General features: G+C 44.7%; 1 protein-coding gene across 2 annotated transcripts in view; it reads left to right on the plus strand.

Moving 5' to 3' along the window:
- Nucleotides 1-21,383, plus strand: part of akt1 (v-akt murine thymoma viral oncogene homolog 1) — a 31,305-nt gene that overhangs the window by 3,662 nt on the left and 6,260 nt on the right. For both annotated transcript variants that reach the window (XM_076748596.1, XM_076748595.1), the window contains 8 exons: nt 2,055-2,240; nt 14,751-14,879; nt 17,432-17,543; nt 17,850-17,976; nt 18,509-18,640; nt 18,772-18,837; nt 19,398-19,466; nt 19,633-19,758. In XM_076748596.1, coding sequence (XP_076604711.1) covers nt 2,195-2,240; nt 14,751-14,879; nt 17,432-17,543; nt 17,850-17,976; nt 18,509-18,640; nt 18,772-18,837; nt 19,398-19,466; nt 19,633-19,758 — 807 coding nt within the window. In that variant the 5' untranslated portion in view covers nt 2,055-2,194. The remainder of the gene's footprint in view (nt 1-2,054; nt 2,241-14,750; nt 14,880-17,431; nt 17,544-17,849; nt 17,977-18,508; nt 18,641-18,771; nt 18,838-19,397; nt 19,467-19,632; nt 19,759-21,383) is intronic.

The raw sequence follows: 21,383 nt of genomic DNA on the forward strand, positions 1-21,383 counted from the left end.
TTTTCCGTCTCTGTTTCATGTGTGAATAGGTTGTTGTTGTTGAGTTGTTCTGTGAACATCATGCTGGCGGTTTACTGTAATGCTTCCACCACAGGTCAGGTGTGAATAAAAACAGCAACGCTCACACTGCACAAACGTTATCTGTGTTGGGAAGCATTTTGATCTGTTCATCCTCTCAGTAAACAATGTGCCTTCACCCCACAACGCATTTATTTTGTCAACAGAACAATCTCACCCTGAAGGCCATGTTGTAGCTGTTGCAGAGCTTTCAATCATATCACATGATCTTCACCAGCAGATAGAGTTTGCCTAGTTGTCATGGAATTGCAAAAAACAGATAATTTTTTTCAGTAGCCGCTGAATATTTTGATCAGGCGGTGTAAAATCATCATCATCATCATTTGACAGTTAGCAAAACAGTCTTATCTTGGAGTCCATTTAGTAGAGTAGCTGTTCTGGAACTTTTGATCATATCACACACCATCGTCATCACAGTCTTCATCATGAGAGAGGATGTTTGAATCAACTGTATTTATTTACTATATGATGCACCGTTCCGCTTTTTTCATTTCCGATCCAATTCTAATGCGTGAATCTGGATATCTGAATTCAGTCACAAACTAGTGCAAGCGAACTTGATAGATATATCAAGTAACACAGGTAATTTAAACTTGACTCGGTAAAAACAAAACATTCAAAATGAATAGGAATCAAAATTCTTTGTAATGTTTAGAGCAAAGAGACACATAGACGTAAACATAGAGTTGAATTGAGTAGACTGGCCCCATTGTCACGATACCCAATCCAGCTATTTGAGTCAGTACCGTAATTAGACCGATATCCCATATCAATGTTGGATCGGTGTGTCGTTAGTGTTTATTTTGTTTTAAAACAGAAATGGTTGGATAAAAGGGACTGTCTATTTTTTTTCTCCTCATGCCTGCCATAGTACACATTTCACCACAAGACAGTAAATCTTTAATGTATTTCACATTTAATTATTTCTTAAGCATAATGAAAGAGGTTCAGTTTTGATTATTTTACTAACAAAATAATGTAAATGAGTAAATTGTGAAAACATTCTCAGAATTTCTTCTCCGCAGTGTTTATTGGCTGAGGTCGATTACCTTGAGGTGTCAGGTTGTTGCTGGGTACTACATGTTTTTTTTTTCTCTAATGAAAGTTAAAATTGGTCATAAATGTATGATATAGTGAATTTCATATCAATGCCATGTTTTCTTTCAAAGGAATAGTAATCAAGTACCTTTGATGTTCATGTTGAACCCTAGTGTGGTGTTCAGAGGAGCACCTGAGGGAAGGCTCTGTTCAGAACAGGGCCATTAGGAAATCATTTTCTTTTCAGGCCCTTTAGTCCATCGTCCAGTCCAGTCCAAGTTTCGGCCAAAATGCAAATCTGCAGGTGGGATAATGGTCCCTGCCATCCCCCTGAGAAACTCACAACCTACAGTGTCCTCAGTACAAACAAACACATCAACTGCTAAACTGCTGAATCTTTTAACTCTGTTGCTCCTGCAAACAGGACAAAAATACAACAGAATGGATAAAGTCACAAAATCATATGTTTAGGACATATTGTGACATACATTATAAGATCTAAATAAGATTCAAAACATACGTTTGGCGAAACCATCAGGATGAACAGCCATGCAACTCCAAAATAAGTTTAAAAATCCTCAATATAGGCAGCCTGTTTTATGCCATTATTGTCTTACTCGCTGCTTTTCTGGCCATGTGTAGAAAAAACTAGCAGAAAATCAGTGGTTGTGCCGTGTGTGAACAGCATGGAATTTTCCAATATGGGGAGATTCATCGTGAATGCCAAAAACCACGGCCTTACACAGATATTTGAACCTTGCAGTGTTGCAGGTTCCACATGTGAAAGGGACTAAACTTGTGGTTTTAGCATATCCTCCACTAACTGGGCCATAAAGCTCAATTCCACTGCCTCTCGTCCGCTATGTTGACCTGAGGGTTAATATTCAGACAAGTGGAAAAAATCTTTCACCTCAATTTTCAACTTTCTCAACTAATAGGTAACCACCATTGAGAAGGAGGCTGTAAACCCCAGGACCCCGTCTCCAGGCTCCTGCACAGGGCTGAGTGAAGGAAACTTGGGAAACAAAGCTGTGTCTCTCCCTGTGGGAAACCTGGATCCTCCACCCTGCCCACCAACATGACCAATGTGGTGATTGTCAAGGAGGGATGGCTGCATAAAAGAGGTAAATACACAGTTAAGTTTGTACTATTTAGTTTGACTGAATATCAATTGTAAAGAATTAGATTTTTGATTGCGCTAAGTGCAGCTACAGTGAGCTCAAAACCAAAGTGAAATAAGCTAATTATTCCGTGTACCTCATTATTTACCTCATTATTTATGTGTTATGGTTTCATTTGTTTATTTTTATTTTTTTTACAAGTCAATCAAGATGGAATTTAGTCCTCATCACCCAATGTACTAGGAACCCCAACTGTGCAAACTTGCGGCTTGACCAAACTGGCCAAGAACACAAATATGCAAAGGCCCTAAAATATGTTTGTTATGCAAATATTTAAAAATCCCTTGTTGATCCCTTGTAGGGGAAATGCATTTAAACTGTTTGGTTTCTTAGTTACTGGTTTCATAGAATATGTGCACATGGCAGTTTTTCTGTCCTTTATGATTTGGCACATGTATTAAGCATGCTCTGAAAATTGAAATTTCTGCTCTAATGGTTCATATTTTTCTCAAATCCGCATTACCTACATTCCTGCGGTACTTGGATTAGCAAGAATTTACTGTAGTACACTGTTGACTAAATGCTGCAGAAATGCTTGAACCAAATGACACACGTCAGGTGATTGATTTCCGGCTAACCGTTTTCAAACAGGCTATATGCCATATCTAATGTAAATAGCCAGCCAGCTGCAGAGTCCCCAGCGGGCCCCATTTAGCTGCTCTGACAGCGCTGTGTGGCGTGGCGTGGCTCTGTGTCGGGCGTGAGTCCTGTTGTTTGGACGAAGAGGCATTCCTCACATACCTGCTGGCTTTGAGCAGCTTTATGTGTGCATAATAACTCTGCCTTCAAACTGCGGCTGCTTCACGGAGCCCGCTCCACCACCACCTCCACCACCACCAGGGGCAAAATAGGATAAGGAACTTCTCCAAAACCAATGAAGGCTCCCAGGCCCAGTGCCAAGGAACCAGACTTTTACTGGAAGAGACGAAACCAAGACTCTGACTCAGGGGATAAGGTGATGGGAGCAGGTCAGTAGGAGAGTTCCTGGGACTCTGGGGGGAACAGTGTGCCGCTGTGGTGTGTTGGCCCTCACTCCCCCTCCTCAAGGCTTGGGCTAAGAGCATAACGGGCTGCTGTTTTACGAAAGGGTCAGCATGGTTTGGCTCAGTTGGTTTCAGGCAGACACACCCTGGTCCTTCCAGTGACTGAAAGGATAAAATGTTGGGTGCTAGTAGTGTTTCATTTGCATAATCTCTGGTGTGTATAGACCAGGGCTGCAAAGTTTGCAGGTAATTTACAAAAATGTGGAGTTTTATCTAATTCACAATCCTGGATTTTTTTACAACTCTTCATGAAAATCTATAAAGCAGAATTCATGTAGTTAATTGGATTTCTATCACATGTCAGAGACTTCGGAGGTAAATTGTGTTATTATTATGTCTCTCTTTAGGGAAAAAACGAAAACAGGAACGTCCTTCCTTTTGGAAGGGAACATTATAAAATTGCATTTGTTAGGCACGACAGTCAAATGTTTGGTCTGACGTGCCATTCATTCTGAGTCTGTATACACTATTTGCATCCTCACAGTTATTTCTGTTGCTTGTTTCTTTCTCTGTGTGTTATTTGTGACACAAAACTGGCGCAGGTCCATTTCTCCACACCTTTGGCAGTGCTGATAAGAATGAAAGATTATGATAGAGAGCCAGTGTAAAATATGACCGTAAGCGTAGTCAAATAGTGACTGGTAGAAAAACAGCCATAGTGTCACAGTAGTGTACACACACGCACGCAGAGTTCTTGCAATGACACCCTTCTAGTTGTGACACACACTCATACACACACTAAACAAACAACCCTTCAGGAATAGTGAGTTGGCATGCTGTCGCAGCCCAGCAGCTGTGCCCTGTGAAATGTCACCCAGAGCCTCTCTGTTTTGATTGGAGGGCGTCCACCTGCCGCCTTGACAGGAAGGCTTTTAGTGTCGCGTCACTGTCATGCAGTCTTTGCCCCAGAGCCACTGCACAGAAGGTGAACTTGCAGTAGCCCTGTCTCACTGTCCATCACCTCCGCCAGGTAGCCCACACTCAACCACTATCATCCCATGTTGCACCTTGAGTGGAGCTTTTTTGTGTGGTGGCACCACCCAAGTGACTCACATCTCCATGTGGGCGTAATAATAAATGGCTTATACCGCTTCTAAGTGTGTTCAGCATGCTCATTACTCCCATGTGTACACTCAAAACACCAATTTAAAGTTTTACAAAAGATAGCCCTCCATATTTCCATCAACATTTTGTGTGTGTTCCACAGACACAGTCTGGCACCAAGCTGCATTTGTATGGGACTTAAAAGCAGGTACAGTTAAAATGTGCCTTGTACTCCACTAATACCCATTTAATGGTGGAACATGATGAATGGATTTCATGGTGAGCCAGTCACAGGCACAAAGCACAGCAGCTCTGGCACATCAGCTGAACACATCCATGCCACTCACTCTCGCTCTTTGATTAGTCATGTTCGGCGTGCACTTGTAAACTGTGTGAAGGCCCCCAGAAGGAAGTAGAGCACGCATTGTGCCTTGGTACCCTGTAAACCCTCCAGTAGAGCTGATCTGCCATTCGAGCTGCAGATTCCCAGTCTTGGAGTGCTCTGTGCATTTGTTCCAGACAGGCTGCGCTCAGTGAAATGATCTCATTCTGAAGGACACACCTTCATACTTTCTCCTTAAGCCTTGTGCTGCAGTAATGTGTCTGGATTGTGGACACTGCCGGGGATGTGTTGTTGTGACTGTTATCTTGGTTGTCTGTTTTGGAAGGACAGTTTTGGAATGCAAGACATAGCAGCCGAGTAGGACAGGGGTAGCGTGTGCGTACGTCTGGACATGCATATGCAAATGTTTGAGTGTATGGACAGTGTGAAGCATATTTATTCAGAAGTTAGACTGCCAGCAGGACATTACCCAGTGCCCTTATGCACCGACCGCATAGCAAGTACAGGCTTGCAAAAGCACTGTAACTTTGTTGTTACTATCATAACCAGTTGTTATGCGTCCCCAAATGATACTTCCCTTTTAGATCCTTCAGAGTGCACCCACACACTTTGAATGTGCCTACGGCCTCTAGTGGCCACAGAGACCAAGCAGCATGTTATTTCTTTTTGCGAGTGTGTTTTTCCAAAGTTTCCATCAAAGCCAGAGCATCATCAGACATCAAAGAGGCAGATTGTGGGTTCCCTAGTTTCCAGGGAAGTGCTGCGGCCAAGAACCCAGTGAAGCTCAACAGAACAGCGCTCGCTTGTCCTCCCCTCTTCCCTGGCCCTTGTTTGTTTGACTCATTTGCTCCCTGACAAGTATAAAGAGCCGGCCCCTTCGTTAGGCTAACGAAGGCCGCAACAACTGTTGTATTTGGGTAGCATGCTCAGCTGGCTTCGACTCATGAGAGGAGGGGTGGGGTGAGAGAGGTAGGGAAAGCAGGGGACACACCAGTAGAGATAGCGAGGGCGAGATGAAGGGACAGGCAGAGCGAGAGAGAGACAGAAGTTGAGCAGCGTCTTTGTGATGTTCCCAGAACATTGCTCAGTGACCCAGTCGGCCTCAGGAGAGCAGATGGATGTTATGTGTGACATGCCACAGAGACCCTCTCGTGGTTTGGTTTGGAGTGCGGCAGCTGATTGGCTCCTTTGCTGGACGTGCGGCTGAAGGACACCCATGAGCTGTTCCTCCAAGCAAGACCTTGTTGGTGGTCCAGCAAAATGCATGACACACCGAGTGGTAACAAGCAGGGTTTTGTGAAACGCCAGACACAGTAGTCAGTGTAGATGAAACCTTTTTTTTCTTCGAATATCTGCGTCTTGTGCATCTGGTGAACAGGCCTCCAATAATTCAGCCAGCATTTTCCACATTTGTCTTCGTTTTCTCCCTGTATTAGTGATCTCAGTGAGCGAACGCTGTGTCTCCTGCACAGTTAAATAGTCTCCAAAGGAGCAGGCCCACCTGATTAAGAATGTCTCATGATGCTGCAATACTGACCGTTTCAGGACTTCAGGACTTTGACTGGCTGCCAGCTCTGCTGCTGGGCTCATCCAGGCTCCTGCACGTCCCCTCATTATGGCTGTCATGGGCCACGCTGCTGTAGCACATATACAAACATACACATTACATACTGCAGAATTGGAGTGACAGCTCTTCCAATTTGCTGATATTTTCACATACATCGTGAGGCTTTTGCACATAACAAACCGGTCTCGAGTGCCCATAAAATGACCACATCCTGCTAAGCAGATGCCAAAATGATTCGGTTATCTTGAAATTTTTGGATAATTTGTCTCAGTAATAAAGTTACTTAAATCAGAAATAAATGCATGCAGTGCTTTACTTAATTATCGTAATGTGATTACATTGTGTATATAGTTCTAAAGTTAAATACATAATTCAGTCTGTTGTGTATTTCATTAGTTGGAAACTCCAAATTAAAGATTAGAGATTCTGCCTGCCGCATATGTTTAACTGATAGATGGCCACTAAACATTAAATAACTGATGACGAGATATTTAAACGTAACAGATAATACAACTTATAGCACTTTTCCGATTATCAGTGCAGTAATTCTCAATTTATAAACACTTATACAGACACGCTTATAGAGAGTTAAAATATAAGATATTTTAAAGTTTCATCTAGATGCTGTGTCCAACATGTGACAAATGAAATAATTTAAAAGAGTGCACGTGAGGCAGAAAATAAATTTTTGTCATTAAAATTAGGAATGTAGAGGTTGAAGCCTGAGTTTTCCTCTAGTATTCATAATGACCAGTGAACAGTCATGACGGGGCGATCAGTGGAAAATAAATCCTGGAAGCAGCTGAGGGATATAATTATTTGATGGTGGATAATTTTGTAGTTTTACTGATGTAACATCAAGCATTGCTTTTTAAAAACTTTTTTGCAAATTACTTCACAACAGATAACTGCAACTTTGGTAATTAAATACCCAGACACTACCCAGTTGATCACCAGAAATGAAAGTTGAAGTGCCAGGCCAATCTGGGAATGGAGCCCCTCTAGGCAGGGTCCAGCAGCAGAGGGTGTCACACCGGGAAGCCAGTGCTCTGGCCGGGTGTCTGGCCGTCAGTGCGGACCCCCTGCCCTGGGTAATGGGAAGCAGTCTTCCTGTTAAATGTGGTGGAGAGAAGTAAATTACTGGGGTGCAGCTGTCGGCAGGCAGGCTGGCTGGCATGGTGGGGGGGACCAGGAGGCTGAGGGAGGTGGCACCTCCACCACTCGCCTCCTCTCACGGCAAGCCCGCTGTGTGCTTACTTTGCTGTGCAGAGTCCGCCTGCTCGCCACAACTGTGGTGCTCGGCAGCGTTCTCCGCTCCTCTCTTCCCTTTTTGTCTCTGTTGTTTCCTCTTGTTCTCATCCATTCTTACTCCTGCATTCTTTCTTTTCTCCTCGTCTCTGTTGGCTCCCCTCTTTCCTCTCTGCCTCCGCCTGCCCCCCACCGGCTCAACCCCCCTTGGTCCTCCCCCACTTCCAGCACACACTCCTCACCCACAGCCCCACCATCCTGTTGCTAGGATAATGACCCTGCTGACAACTCAGACCCATGGCGGAAGCGGCTATGGACCAGCGAAAAGCTCCCAGTCTCCAACATCAATCACATCACTGGCACCTCTCTCCCGTTTAGGGAGGGCAGGGGAGACAGAGAGATGAAGGGGATGCTCAGATGTCTGCAGACTAAGAGCTGACTGTATGCTCAGATATGTGCTACATCCTCCACATCAGCTTATTTTGTCACCCAAAACATATTTTACAAGTTATTCAGAGCCCCCTCAAACACAGTTTTGTCATACTTTCAGAAGGAAGTTAGTCATGACCATTTTCAACAGCTGGAGGCTACCTGTCCCCAGAAAAGAATGGATCCTCTGGAGTTTAGTCCTTACTTGTTTGAGGGTGCTAGAGCATACACTGGTCATTGAGAGTTCATTGGCACTAATGTGCTCTAAATAATGTGTGTTTATTTGTTTGCCATGCAGTAACCCAGTTAACTAATCCATGGACTGCTTGTTTACCCAGGGAGAGGGGGCAAATCTCAGCCCCAGTGTGGCAGGGGGGAACTTCCCACAGTGTCTCTATGGTAATCAGCAGGTGTCACTCACCACGGAGAAGAAGTGAGGGCTTTCTTACAAGCGTGAGAAAGAGGGGCAGCCTCCATTGCACCCCCCACCCCCCCGTGCTTTTTTTTTTCCTGTTGGGGTAGCAGCAGCAACCGCAGTGACAGAGAGAAAGAGCGAAGGATAAGGGGAAGAGACAGAGAGGGCTACATTGGAGGCCAGGGTGGCCCTTCCCTGCAACCTGTTGATGCTGCTGCCAAAACCCTGGCAATGGAGTCTCCCATCCAGCTGCATGGGAGAGAGAGGGGCCAACAAAAGAGGTTTGGTGAGGAGGGGCATGTCAGGAAGACATAAAGAGGAGGGAAATAAAATGAAGGAGCCCAAATTCCTGGACAGTTCAGGATGGCGTGTGAGCCTGGTTCTGCCTTATATGGTCACCGTGACAGGGGCAAATGGGTAGATGGGTGTCCAGGAAGCACGAGCAGCCCGGCTCAGAGCTCTATGGCTCAGAACAGGGGATGGTGTGGGGCGGAGTTTGTGGTTGCTCTGGCTCAGTGGTGACCCCTGCATCAGGGAGCCCCCTCTCCTCTGGAGCGGGCGGCCCGTGGCTCATTGAGATGCAGGGCACAGGGTGGCAGGCCACAGCTGCAGCCTACAGGCAGAACCCGGCAGAAAAGGGCCGAAGGGATGGCGGGGGCGGCTGAGGAAAAACCAACAAAAGGCGCAGCCCGCTCCCCCCTCCTCCCTCTCTTTGGAGTTCTAATTCCCTAATCCTCAACCTCCGCCTACCCCCCCACCCCCTTCTCATCCGATTCTCACCACTCAAACACTCACACACACACACACATCCACAGTTCATGCAGTTACCACTGGCTCCCTTCCTCTCATCCCCAAGCCATGAATGGCTAGACGGGGACAAAACCCAACAGCAGCCCCCTCAGGAAGTCCAACCACTGGGTGTGGGCACTGAGAGGCGCATTTTGTCTGACCCTCTGTTGGTTCCTCTCACTCACTGTGTGTGTGTGTGTGTGTGTGTGTGTGTGTGTGTGTGTGTGTGTGTGTGTCTAGCTTATCTACTGGCAGATAACTAAGGTGGGCCTCTCTTTTTTAAATTATTCTTGAAGTTGTATTCAAATCCTTCAAAGTACAAAGAGGGAGTTTAGGAGAAGGTAGAGAAAGGGATGACTTGTAACAGGGCTGTTAGTTTGGACACATTGTGGCGTCTTCTTTCTGGGTCCTACGATGAATGCTGTGTGTGATGTGTCTTATTAAAAGCCAACAAGCCACAGCAGCTGGGACCTCAACATTCCTGCCGTTGTCACGTAGAGACGGACAGAACAGGACGCTCCTCGGAAACAGCCACTAACCTCTGTCACTCTCTCTCTCCCCCTTCTGTCTAAAGCCTTCCACATTTTTTCCTTTATTTATTGGCGCCTTAACAAGCCTGCCTGTGCAACCCTTACTGTTAAGGCCTCTTAAGCTGAGTTGACTTGCAAATGGCTTCAGTGTATTGCATCTTGCAAGGTGAAACCTTCAGGTTTGTAAACTTAGACATGCTCTTGTTATCATTTCAGCATCTGGAATAGAATATCTCACTTTGATTAACTTTAAAAGGTTAATGAGATGTTTTTGATAAAGATTTGCCTTTGTTCTATGGCGAACTCTGTTGAGGTACCTTTTCAGATCACAAACTGCAGTACGCAAAGACATACAGTGCTTATGATTTGTTACACATGTGCATAAGCAAATATGACGATGCTTCACCATGTACAGCTGTGGCCAAACCTGTTCTCTCCTTCTGCACCTTGTGTGCGTGCGTGTGCGTGTGTACATGTTTGGGGTATAGAGGGCGTGGTGGTGGCAGGCTGGAGCTGTCCACACACAGAGACGTGCAGCAGTTGGCAAATAAAGATGAATTCTGTTGTGTTTGGCAGCGGTTCTCCGTTCATTATTTTCCACTTTGCCCAGCGCGCATCCCAGACCTCAGCAGCTGCTTGTCATGTAAAGACACTCTATCAGGCCCTGACAGCTCCTCCCATGCACACACATGCGCACACACACGGCACGCATAGCTCATACACACTCCACTTGCGCTCACACCCCCCGCTCACCGTCCTACATATGTGGGGAACATATGTAGTGATCTGTCTCACTACCAATCCACTCAGCACAACTCTTTGCACACTGCGTGGCTTTCTCATCCCCTCTAGTTCTCTCATCTCTCATCTGGTGTCAAATCAGTCTTCCTATTCTTCTGTCCTTCCCCTAATTTGGTTGAGTTCAGCCACATGTCTGCTGTCACACTTGACTTTTATTAGAAAAGCTCTGCTTCTGAGACACAGATCGTTCAGTGGATGTCCTCACAGCAAAGTGCGTCTGTGTGTCTTGCAGTTTTACAGTCAGACCTGACACTTGAATGACGTTTTATCTTATCTAGGTTGTGGTCAGTCTGTCTGTTGGCCAGTTTCCTGTTTTGGAGAACATGTTGACATCAAAAGGGTTTAGTTTACATCAGTGATGATGAACTGACTTAAAAGCAGAAGGCTCTCCTGTGTTGTTATGAGGCCCATTGTCCTTTGTCAGCAGTCTGCACTGTGTTTCTTACTGTGCACAGGATGTATTTGGGGCCTACTCTGCAAAGCACTGAAGTCAAGTCTGATAAAATATTGAGAGCAGGGGTAATATTTTGTTTTGAATAGACTTGGTCTTGAATTTCTGTGTTGGGCTATATAACAGCTACTGTATAATATAATGCTGCTTTCACATTTACTCTCAACGTGTTTGAGTTAACAAAAAAAAAAAAAAGCACAGCTGTCAGTTTCGCTTTCTCGTCATGTCAGTGCCTAAGAAAGCCCACAGTGTGGAAAGTAGAACTGAATAAAAGTAGAAGAAGGGGAAATGGGTGTAAATAGGAAGCTGACAAGGGTCACCTTTGTTTGTGCTCTGAGCACAGACTGTTTGCGGGGGGTTACGTTGCAGACACACACACACACATAGACAGACTACCGGATATAGCTGCTTCCACTGTTGTCATGTGAACAGGTTTGTGGTCACAGACGAGGAAGTTGCAGTGTCCTCCTGTCTAGAAAGAGCATGCACTGTGTTAAGGATGTGCATTGCAGATGTGGAGTTACTAAATTTCATGGTGCCGTGTCTCTGTGACAGTCCTTGTGAAAGATGTATGGCAGTGTAGAAAAAGATGACCAAAGCCTCACACAAACTGTCTTTTTTTTTAAACACTATTTTAACTTCCACCTCTTGAAAGAGTCATTTTTCAGTTTTTGTGACCTCATAGTGGCTGTTTCTATCATCTCAGGAGGGGTTTAGACCTCTAGTGTCACATTCCTTCATGAGCCTGTTTACCACTTGTCTGGCCTCACCCCAGTGACCACACAGACTTGTCATAATGTCCTTAATATCACAGTTTCATAATTCAAGCGGGTGGCAATCGCTTAGAGAGTTAAGTGACTGACAATGGTGAGCTGGCACTCTCATCCTCTCCACCCCCATGTGACCGAGGCCACCTCAGTGTGGGAGAATGTCTAGCTGATACACGCCATGCCATGCACTGCTGCGTCACGTATGACCACCCATGCTACTTCTGGTGGGTGCTGTGCGTCAGCGGAGCTGGCAGGACAAGCCCAGAGCCTTCCAAACTGGATGTTGTTGTAATCTGTGACACACAAATACCTGTCACTACCCACAAGGCAGTGTACACACACAAATGTATTTACACACAAGCACACACATGCATACACATAAACACCTGTCTCTGCCCATCAGAGAACCTGAATGCTGTAATGTACAAAAGGTCTTTTGCTCAGTCTGGAAGTGATTTGCTGCATTCCTGCTGTTCAACCAAAACTTCTGAACTGAAAGTTTAGTCTCCACCGATGAGACGTGCATGTGTGTTGAGCCTTCGTCTGGTGTCATGGTGTCAGGTAGGGGGCTCATTATGCTGTCTCTGCATTGTGCACATACTGTCCTCACTGCCGGCTGGCATGAACTATAGCTGAGGGATATGGGTCAGCCAAAACCTGACCACAGAGTGAGGCACCAGCTGGGGCCCAGCTGAGGAAAACAAGGCTTGGTATGGAGGGCTCAGGAGACTTTCTGGCTGCAGTGTGAAAGATTTAGGCAACTTATGTTTGTGTTGAACAGGCTCTTGGTTTAACTCCCAGCTGATACTTGCATGACTACATGTACTCTTAAATAGCACCTCGTCTATGCTTAGATTTTATGCTGAAGTAAGGACGTCGGGTTCTCTTGAAGGCCTGTGATAAATAACGCTGTGCATGTGGAATCTCTGGAGGCCAGTGGGCACGTGTGGGTGACTGATGTGGAGGTAGATTGGAGAGACTTGTAGTTTAAAACAGACAAACGACTCATCACGGTAATTGTGTTACATTGAAACAGGCATGAGGGAAATCCACCAAACGGTTTCCTGCCGGTGTGTGTTTCAATTAGGACAGCACATGTCTGACGGCTGACAAAGTCGAGCTAATTTCTAAACGAGCTATGTTTGGCGTGAAAACACTTACGCTGCAGAAAACATGATGAAAAATCTCCTCCTGCGCCTTGATGAAAAATGTAATAACATATTGGACATCTGCTATGGTTTGAAGACTTAAGTATATTGTGCTCTGGGACAGATGTTTCCTCTAGTGTGGTGATTGGTGCCACCACCTTGCCAGTTGCAGTAAATCAGGTGCTTTTGCATTTGAGTGTTTGCTTTGATTTTAATGGCTTGATGCTCTGCTGGAAGGACAGACAGCCTTCACCCTGCTGTATGTGGTCAACTGGAATGTTTGTCGTTTGTCTTTACAGAGATATTAGAGTTTGCTGCTCATGTTGTTACTTTCTCAAAAGTAAATGTAGACATGAAGCAGGAAGAGGAAGTTCAGAATTTTGAGGTGTCACATCTTGAAAAGTGAGCCAGTGTTTGTACGTTCTTGTCCTCTTCTTAAATATTTTATAAGGACATACACTGAACAGAGGAACAGAGGAGACGTTAGTGGCTGCTGTTTGGTGTGTCTCAGACATGATCTGTTATCATTTTCATCAGTCAAAATGGTGTGTGTTTGAAGGAGGATAACAGAAGCTCATATTGACAGATCTCCTCCCTCTCCCCCACAGACACACACACTCACAAACACACACACACACACTCACACTCTCACACAACTGCCACACTTCTGTGTTGGAGGAAATGGGGCAATTAAGGACAGCTTGCTACAGCTCTGCATGGGGTTAATATGCAACTCCGTAATTAAAAATAAATTACACTTTTCCTGTATAAATATTCAAATCCCTCTCCACTGTGTGCCACTGCCTTGTTATGGTATGTAAGCTATTTTTTCCCCCCGTCTGCACAACATCTGGCGCAACATTTCCTGAAGCATCACCGGAATAAATTGAGTTTTGTCTGCCTATGAGAGATTCATTTGTGTGATGCTAGTGTGTCTAAGTGAATGGGATGGACATGCTTGGCTTGAGGTTATGGGTGTTGTCTAGAAAATGGGAATTGTGCAAAGTTTTATTTGAAAATCAAATTGAGGCTTTGGCAAACGTGATGTTGGTGTTACAAAATGATTGATAGGAAAAAAACTGAAAAGTGGTTATGATAAACTACGGTTATAACGTCTATATTTTAAAGGGGAACTCCACCAATTTTGCATGTCAAAGTCGTTTTACAAGTCTGAGGGAGTGTTGCTGCATATGTCATGTGAGGCAGTGATGTCATGTGAGGCAGTGAAGCCATGTGAGGTACTGTCTTGTCCAACAGTGATTTAGGAATGCAGTACTAAATCTTTGAATTTCAACTGTATGTTAATTCTTTTCTCGAGTAGACAGCGCCCTCTTGAAAAGAGCTTTTTTCTCTTCTGGTAGTCATTCATTGACTTAGATCCTAAGTTTTCACTCGCAAGTTCACAGAAGGAATCGGAGAATAGAAACGTTTGCGGACAGTTTGAATGCTCCCTGAGAGTCTACATTGCAAGTGACTGCTGGAAAAGGGACAGACGGGTCGGGAGGAAAGGGTCCTGACTCCTACTAAAACCACCATTTGTCCTGCAGCTGACCTACACTTAAGAAAAGACCATGACAAGATGGTCATTTTATCAGAGCACTAGTGAACAGCATAGTAATTAGATTGCAGGAAATGTGTTGCACCGCTGGGAATTAAAACAGAAAGGACAACAGTGTTTTGTCATTAATCATGAAACCACGATGTAAACAAAATGCATGTGCATTGGTCAGCATTTTGAGAATGTGAAAGCACGCAAAGTTTCTCAATTAAGGCTTGTCCGTGAGCAGAAAATCTCTATTAGTTTGTCACAAGTTGTTTTTATTTTCTCTCCTCTAACTGAGCAGTCTTTTTTTTTCAATCTCTTTCTCATATCAGGAGAATACATCAAGACCTGGAGGCCAAGGTATTTTCTTCTGAAGAGTGATGGTACATTCATCGGCTACAAAGAGCGACCGCAAGATGTTGACCAGCTGGAAACCCCCTTAAATAACTTCTCCGTCGCACGTGAGTATCTGCTTCAGAGAAACCACTGCATTTTTTCCCCTCTGTTTCTTGGCAGCTTGTTTTAACGTTTTTACTGTTTGCTGCCTTTTTGTTTTTACTTGCATTGTTGTTACAAATCCGTTTGCATACTTTTTACATGTACCTCGCCTCTCTGTCCACCCTCAAAAGTAGCTGCCAACAGGAGAAAACTGTTTATAGAATCTTGCCTATGAGGTAACTGTATGAAAGTCAGTCATTTCTAGTATTATGACCACTTTATCATTGTACGTCACTTTAAGTGATTATGAACAGAACACTCGGAAATTGGCCGTAGTATCATCTCATCTGCACCACTGCAAGTTTCTTTCAGTAGGGGCACTGCTCCCAGGCAAAGCTCTGCCACTGAATGTGCTTGCAAGATGTCTGGCTCCCGACATTAATACGCTGGACGTCATTCCTCATCTCTGTATGTGTCTTGCCCAGATTCTCTGTATTTATACTGTGACAGAAAATAACAACAACAACAAAAAAAATGCCCAGAGCAGCTTAGCCCGCTCCATCTTCACATCAGAGGAAAGTTACTGTGATAAGCTGTGCAGATGACTGAACACAGCAATTAGACAGCATACTGTTTGTTTAACAAAATGTTTCCTCTCCGACACTCTTGAGTTATCGTGGCTATTAGCCGCCTGATTTCGAGTATTTATCTGGGCTCCGCTCTGAGGCTCTGCTTCCATCAGTAGCGGCTTTGGTTTTTGTCACCACTGCGACCCCACCACAGAGGACACATGGTGCGTCGCTGCTGACGGGGCTGCTGCAGCTGGATTACATATTCACCCTGATGGAGCCATGTTGGATCTCAGTGGTGGTCCACTCCCCCGTTCTCCATCTATCAGACAGAGGCCATTTTGTGTCACGTTCTGACATATTTGCTGACATGTTTCATTTGGGAACAGATGTTAATGTGAGGGAGGTGCAGATGGAAATCTCTGCTTTCTAGAGTCAGTTATTAGACTGTTGTGAATAATTGTTTTGCGAAGTGCTTACAAGACAATTATTTGCTGCAAAAGTGTGAGAAGTGTGGAAGGAACGGATGTGATGATTTGCTTTTTAAAACAACAGTATGTAACTATGTACCTTAAAATAACATCCTCAAAATCAAGTTGACAGTACACAGACTTGCAGTAGGAAGAATGGTGCTCTCTTTCATTCTTACTCTGCACCCAAACATCTGCTCTTGCACTCTGTAACTTGGATGGGCAGGTCCAATCTCCCCTTTATGAAACTATATCATACACCACCAACGATGACACTGATTTTGGTGAAACTGGATCATATTTTATTTGATGTCCTCTGGCTACTCTGCCTCAACTCTGATGGACAGATAGCTTTATTTGTTTCTAAAGTGACTGCAAACTGCTGCTGACTGTAGCTGCCATTAGCTAGTTAGCTCAGTTAGCCATGTAGCTAGGTGATCGCTAGCACAGGAGATTTGGACAGCTGTGAAGAAGAGGTTTTCAGGCCCGGCACTGTGGGGGCGCCAGAATGGGCACTGGAGCAAGGCACACGGGTAACAGAACCATGCTTAGTAACCTCTACAGACATCAGGACAGAAGGGACAGAAGAGGACGTTGAAGGAGGAAACTATGAAGGGAAAAGAGAGAATGACTGCAAGAGACAATCATGGGCTGGCTTTTAGTCATTAGCGAGACCTTCTTTAAATCAAAGGCTACAAGACAGACGCCAAGCTGGCCTTCTTGCTGTAGGACTAAATTAGTAAATAATATTAGCCGGCTTGCTACGTTCTGTCTTGTGTTCTTGCAACTGCTTGATGTTTGACTGTGTTAGCAAATTTGAAGGCCTGCTAGTTTGATCATAAGTACTGTAATCATAACAATGTGTGCTGCTGTCCATATTTACAAGTGGTGTGTAAGTGAATTACACTAACAAACTGTAGGGGCACCAAATAGCAAGAAAAAGCAATTCTTACATAATATTTCCTTCATGAATCCTTGATAATCCATTTTATGTTGGCATGGGAATGTTTCCTGGGAAATTATACAGGGCAGTTCTCGCTATTTTGTGTCATTTTATAGACGAAACAGTCAATCAGTCAATTAATGAAGAAAATAATTGACAGATAAATCAATGATGATAGAAGTTGTGTATACAAATTAGCTGCAGCCCAGACAGTAAAAACAAAGCATATTTGGATAAAAACAACTGTTCAAGTGCAGAGTTGCAGACTGGACTGTATGAAATATGAGAAGTTGTGTAAATTGATATGTTCTTTCATTTGAGTTCTGTTTTTTAATGTAACACCACACAGATTCTAAGTTATTATCAACACCTAAGTTCACAAGTGTTAAGCTTTAACAGGGCTGACCGGATCTGAATTGTTTTCTTCCACCAAAGTGCACCTGTTCCTTTCCAAATTGGCCGACAGTGTCTGTTAAGGTGGCAATAAAGATAAATGGCTATAACTGTTGGTCTGTCTCTCCCCCTGCCCCCCCCACACACACACATCGTCCCTTCTCGCCGTCTCCCTTCCTTTTCTCCCTGGCTGTGGTCAGAGTGCCAGCTGATGAAGACAGAACGGCCCAAGCCCAACACATTTATCATCCGCTGCCTGCAGTGGACCACTGTCATCGAGCGTACCTTCCACGTGGAGACCCCCGAGGAGAGGCAAGCGAGAAGCACACACCTCTCGGCTCGCCGAGCAGTAAAACGCAAATCATTCACACGCTGAGAATTTGCCTGTTACTAGAAAGCAGTTTAACAGTTTAAGAGCTCTCCTTTTCTAACCTGTAGAATCACACACACACATTTAATCATTGTTCTGCACTCGCACAAGGTCCACTGGCTGTTGGCAGAGCTCACACTTGAAATTGCCTTCCTGTTGATAAGAAGACAATTACGTGATTGGGCTGCTGGGCTTGCATGATTGTAAATGGGCTGATGTAATCTTTCTGCTGCCTGTGCCTCCCTCAGGGAAGAATGGACTAAAGCCATCCAAGCAGTGGCTGAAGGCCTGCAGAAACAAGAGGAGGAGATGATGGACTCCTCTCCGGACCCCATGGACATGGAGGTCTACCTGACCAAAATCAGACACAAAGTGGTACGGCCCCTTTTCGCCCTGCTGTGTATCTTCTCTCTACTTTTGCTCCACCCTTATTCCTCCCCACACTGAGTATATACTGGTTTTCCAAGTTGACTATTACTCTTCTTCTACGCACTGCTGTACCTTATTTGCACTTACACCCCTTCAGCCCACCTTTCCTCGCCTCTCCCCGGCCACTCTCTATTTTCCCAACATCAGCCATAGGTGGCTTAGCACCAGATAACATGTCCACCAGGTTTCACAACCCCCACATGTGTCATGACATAAAGGTCCAAGGCCACCGGATTGGATGTCCCCCACACAACCATTTTCAACATTCTGTTTAGCACCGGGGTCAGAGGTTAACTGAGACACAACCACATATAGGCTAAACCATTACAGGAGTGGAAATTGCATGGTGGGTGAAATAGTTCTTTAAATGCTTGGGTGTTGTTGTCAGTGGGATTGTGTGTCCTGGCTAGTTAGAGCATGAGTTTGTTAATGCTTCCGTTTGTAACCAGACGCCACTTTCTGTCCTCTGGCTCTCCAGACTATGCACGACTTTGAATACCTCAAACTCCTGGGAAAAGGCACTTTTGGCAAAGTTATCCTGGTAAAGGAGAAGGCCACAGGACGCTACTATGCCATGAAGATCCTAAAGAAGGAGGTGATCGTAGCAAAAGTGAGTGGATGCCAGTGAGGGGGAGAAAAGACGCTTGGGAGGGGGGGGTAGTGGAGCACATGACTGATACCTAAATGGTTAGCCATTGTGAAAGCACTCTTTATGTTTTTTTTGGTTTTTTTTTTCCTCAGGATGAAGTGGCGCACACACTTACAGAGAACAGAGTCCTCCAGAATTCAAAGCATCCGTTCTTGACAGTAAGGAGCCCTTTCATATACCTAAACTAAACCTTATTTTAACTCCCAGAGATCCTTGGGAGCCTCTTCAGTCCAGCTCAGCAGCATCCATTCAGAAAAAAAAGAGGCCGTTTTAGGAGGAATGTTTTGAAGAGCTGTTTTAACAAAGGCTGCAGTCGGGCTGGGCCTTTTATGGCAACAGTGTTCATCTTTTTTCTATATATACATACATATATATGTTCACTCTTTCTCTGTAAGTCTGCTCTGGGCTGTAGTGAAAAGCTCCTCCAAAATGTTAAGTCTAAGTGGTGGGTGGAGGCAACACATAATGCGATGTGCTCACTGCGATGAATGGGACCAATGTTTGCCTCACAACAGCAGTTAGAAAGCCTCAGCACACTGGATACATTATGCTGTTGTTTTTTTAAATTCTCTTCTCATTAGACCTTTAGAAATGTTAACTAAAGGGTCAAAGCTGCCATGTGCATTGTGATGTTTCATGTTACCGTCCGCCAGCTTCCTCTTGGCTGAGCTGGAAAACATCAAGTTCTGCTTTGAGCGTTGTGTTTCTCTGTTTGCAGGGACTAAAATACTCCTTCCAGACACATGACCGCTTGTGCTTTGTCATGGAGTATGCAAACGGCGGCGAGGTAAACCATTTTTAACTATCACTAAACCTGCGACTGTAGGTCTCAGAGTATTAGAATACTTTGCTACTTCAGCAGTGTTACTGTTCCTATTTTCTCTGGACTAACCAGCTGTCTCTTTCATCTGTCTTCTGCCCTCTCATCGCCAATCTCCCCCGTTTCCCCTCAGCTTTTCTTCCATCTGTCAAGGGACCGCGTGTTCTCAGAGGAGCGGGCACGGTTCTACGGTGCAGAGATAGTGTCAGCGCTGGACTACCTGCATGCTGAAAGAAATGTGGTCTATCGAGATCTAAAGGTAGGTGGGGAGGCGTCCTCACTTTCTGTCATCCTCGCTTGTCAGCCTCTCTTCTGTCTTTATCTCGACCCCTCCCTCCCCTCCTCCCTTTTCCTGCATTTCTCCCCTGGCAGGATATAAATAGGGTTTGCCTCCATCCAGATCAGTGGCAGTGGCCAGGGCCTATTGATCTGCCTCCCCCAGATCAGTCTCCAGACCTCACTGCAGCTGGAGGGAGGCTCGGTCCATACACTTATTGCTGCTAGACAGAAATAACCACCCGTCCTCTTTGAATACATATCCACCACCTCCCGTTATAGTATGCGTACAGTGTTCTCAGTGGGTGACATTTGTGCATGATTGATGTCATTTTACTTGCTGGCAGTACAGCACCGTCAGTTAACAAAGAGAACATGTCCATCATTGTCATGAAGTAAAGAAGCTGCTCGGTTTCAGCTCCTTTTTCTTCAAATATTTGTTAAACATAAGTCTAATATGCTAAAGAGGAGCTCGGAGGTGGATACTTCAGGCTGATAAGGATATGCTTGGTTTTAGGAGGGCTGTGGGGGGTTATCAGTGTTGCAGTGGGCATCTGTAGCCCTACTACTTCCAGCTGATAAAACCAGTCAGGTCAGCACAGCACTTTCTCTCTTTCATTCCCTCCCTCCTTCCCTCCCTCTCTCCCTTGGGTTTATGAGGCAGGCTCCCAGCCTGCTAGGGTTCTCCTGAAAATGCCAGGGTAGCAGGATTGGAGGATGTGCTGACTCTGGCCGGGCGCTGCTGGCCACGTGTGAGCTACAGCTGCCAGGTGACTTTAACTGAGAGGGAGAGACAGAGACAGGGAGAGGGGGAGGACACGCTGATATTAAAAGGCCATGCAACCTTGAGTCATGACCCTGCATGATGTACATCATAAGGCCTTTAGGTCAGTTTACATGTATGTGTATGTCACTGGGTATGTTTCCATCCACTTGTGTTTCAGGGTATTCTCACTTTTTTAACTTTTGCAAAAAAGTTTTTATACTGCGGTGGAAAAGCGTGCATGTTGAGCTAGAGAGGATGTGTTAAGACAAATAGGAAGAAATTTTTCTAGAAGACCTTTGTCATAGTACTTGCATCAGTTTATTCTAATACAGAAAAGGAAGGCATTGTCGACATGCTACCTTTGACCGTTACATGCCTCCATTCAATGAGGAAGCCGTAAAATTCAGAATAAAAGGAGAAGAGGTGTGCAGGTTTACCACGATGTTCCTGGTTTAATTCAAGATGAGAGAGCAGATAAAAACACTATAGTGTACATGTGGATCAACTGCCCATTCATTTAAACAAAGAGAAAAAACAAAAATGATACCTTAAATGTCACCAGAGTCACTGGTGCTCAATTGATTATGTTACCTTATCACATACTCTCTAATTTGCATAAAGATAGTTCACAGAAATGGGTACGGATCGAGATTTAATTTCTGCCAGAATTTCAGAAATTTACTTAATACCTGCCCAGTAATTTGATGCAAACATAACTAACTCTGGTGCCTGTATATTTGTACAGTTATGAATTAACATTCCCATCACCTCCCAGAATTGTTTGCTTGCTAACATCCCGAAACATTGAGCAATTTTATGATGCTGCTAACATCTGTCTTTTT

The sequence above is a fragment of the Chaetodon auriga genome, chromosome 14 (genome assembly GCF_051107435.1).
Source record: "Chaetodon auriga isolate fChaAug3 chromosome 14, fChaAug3.hap1, whole genome shotgun sequence".
In the NCBI taxonomy this organism is placed as follows: domain Eukaryota; kingdom Metazoa; phylum Chordata; class Actinopteri; order Chaetodontiformes; family Chaetodontidae; genus Chaetodon; species Chaetodon auriga.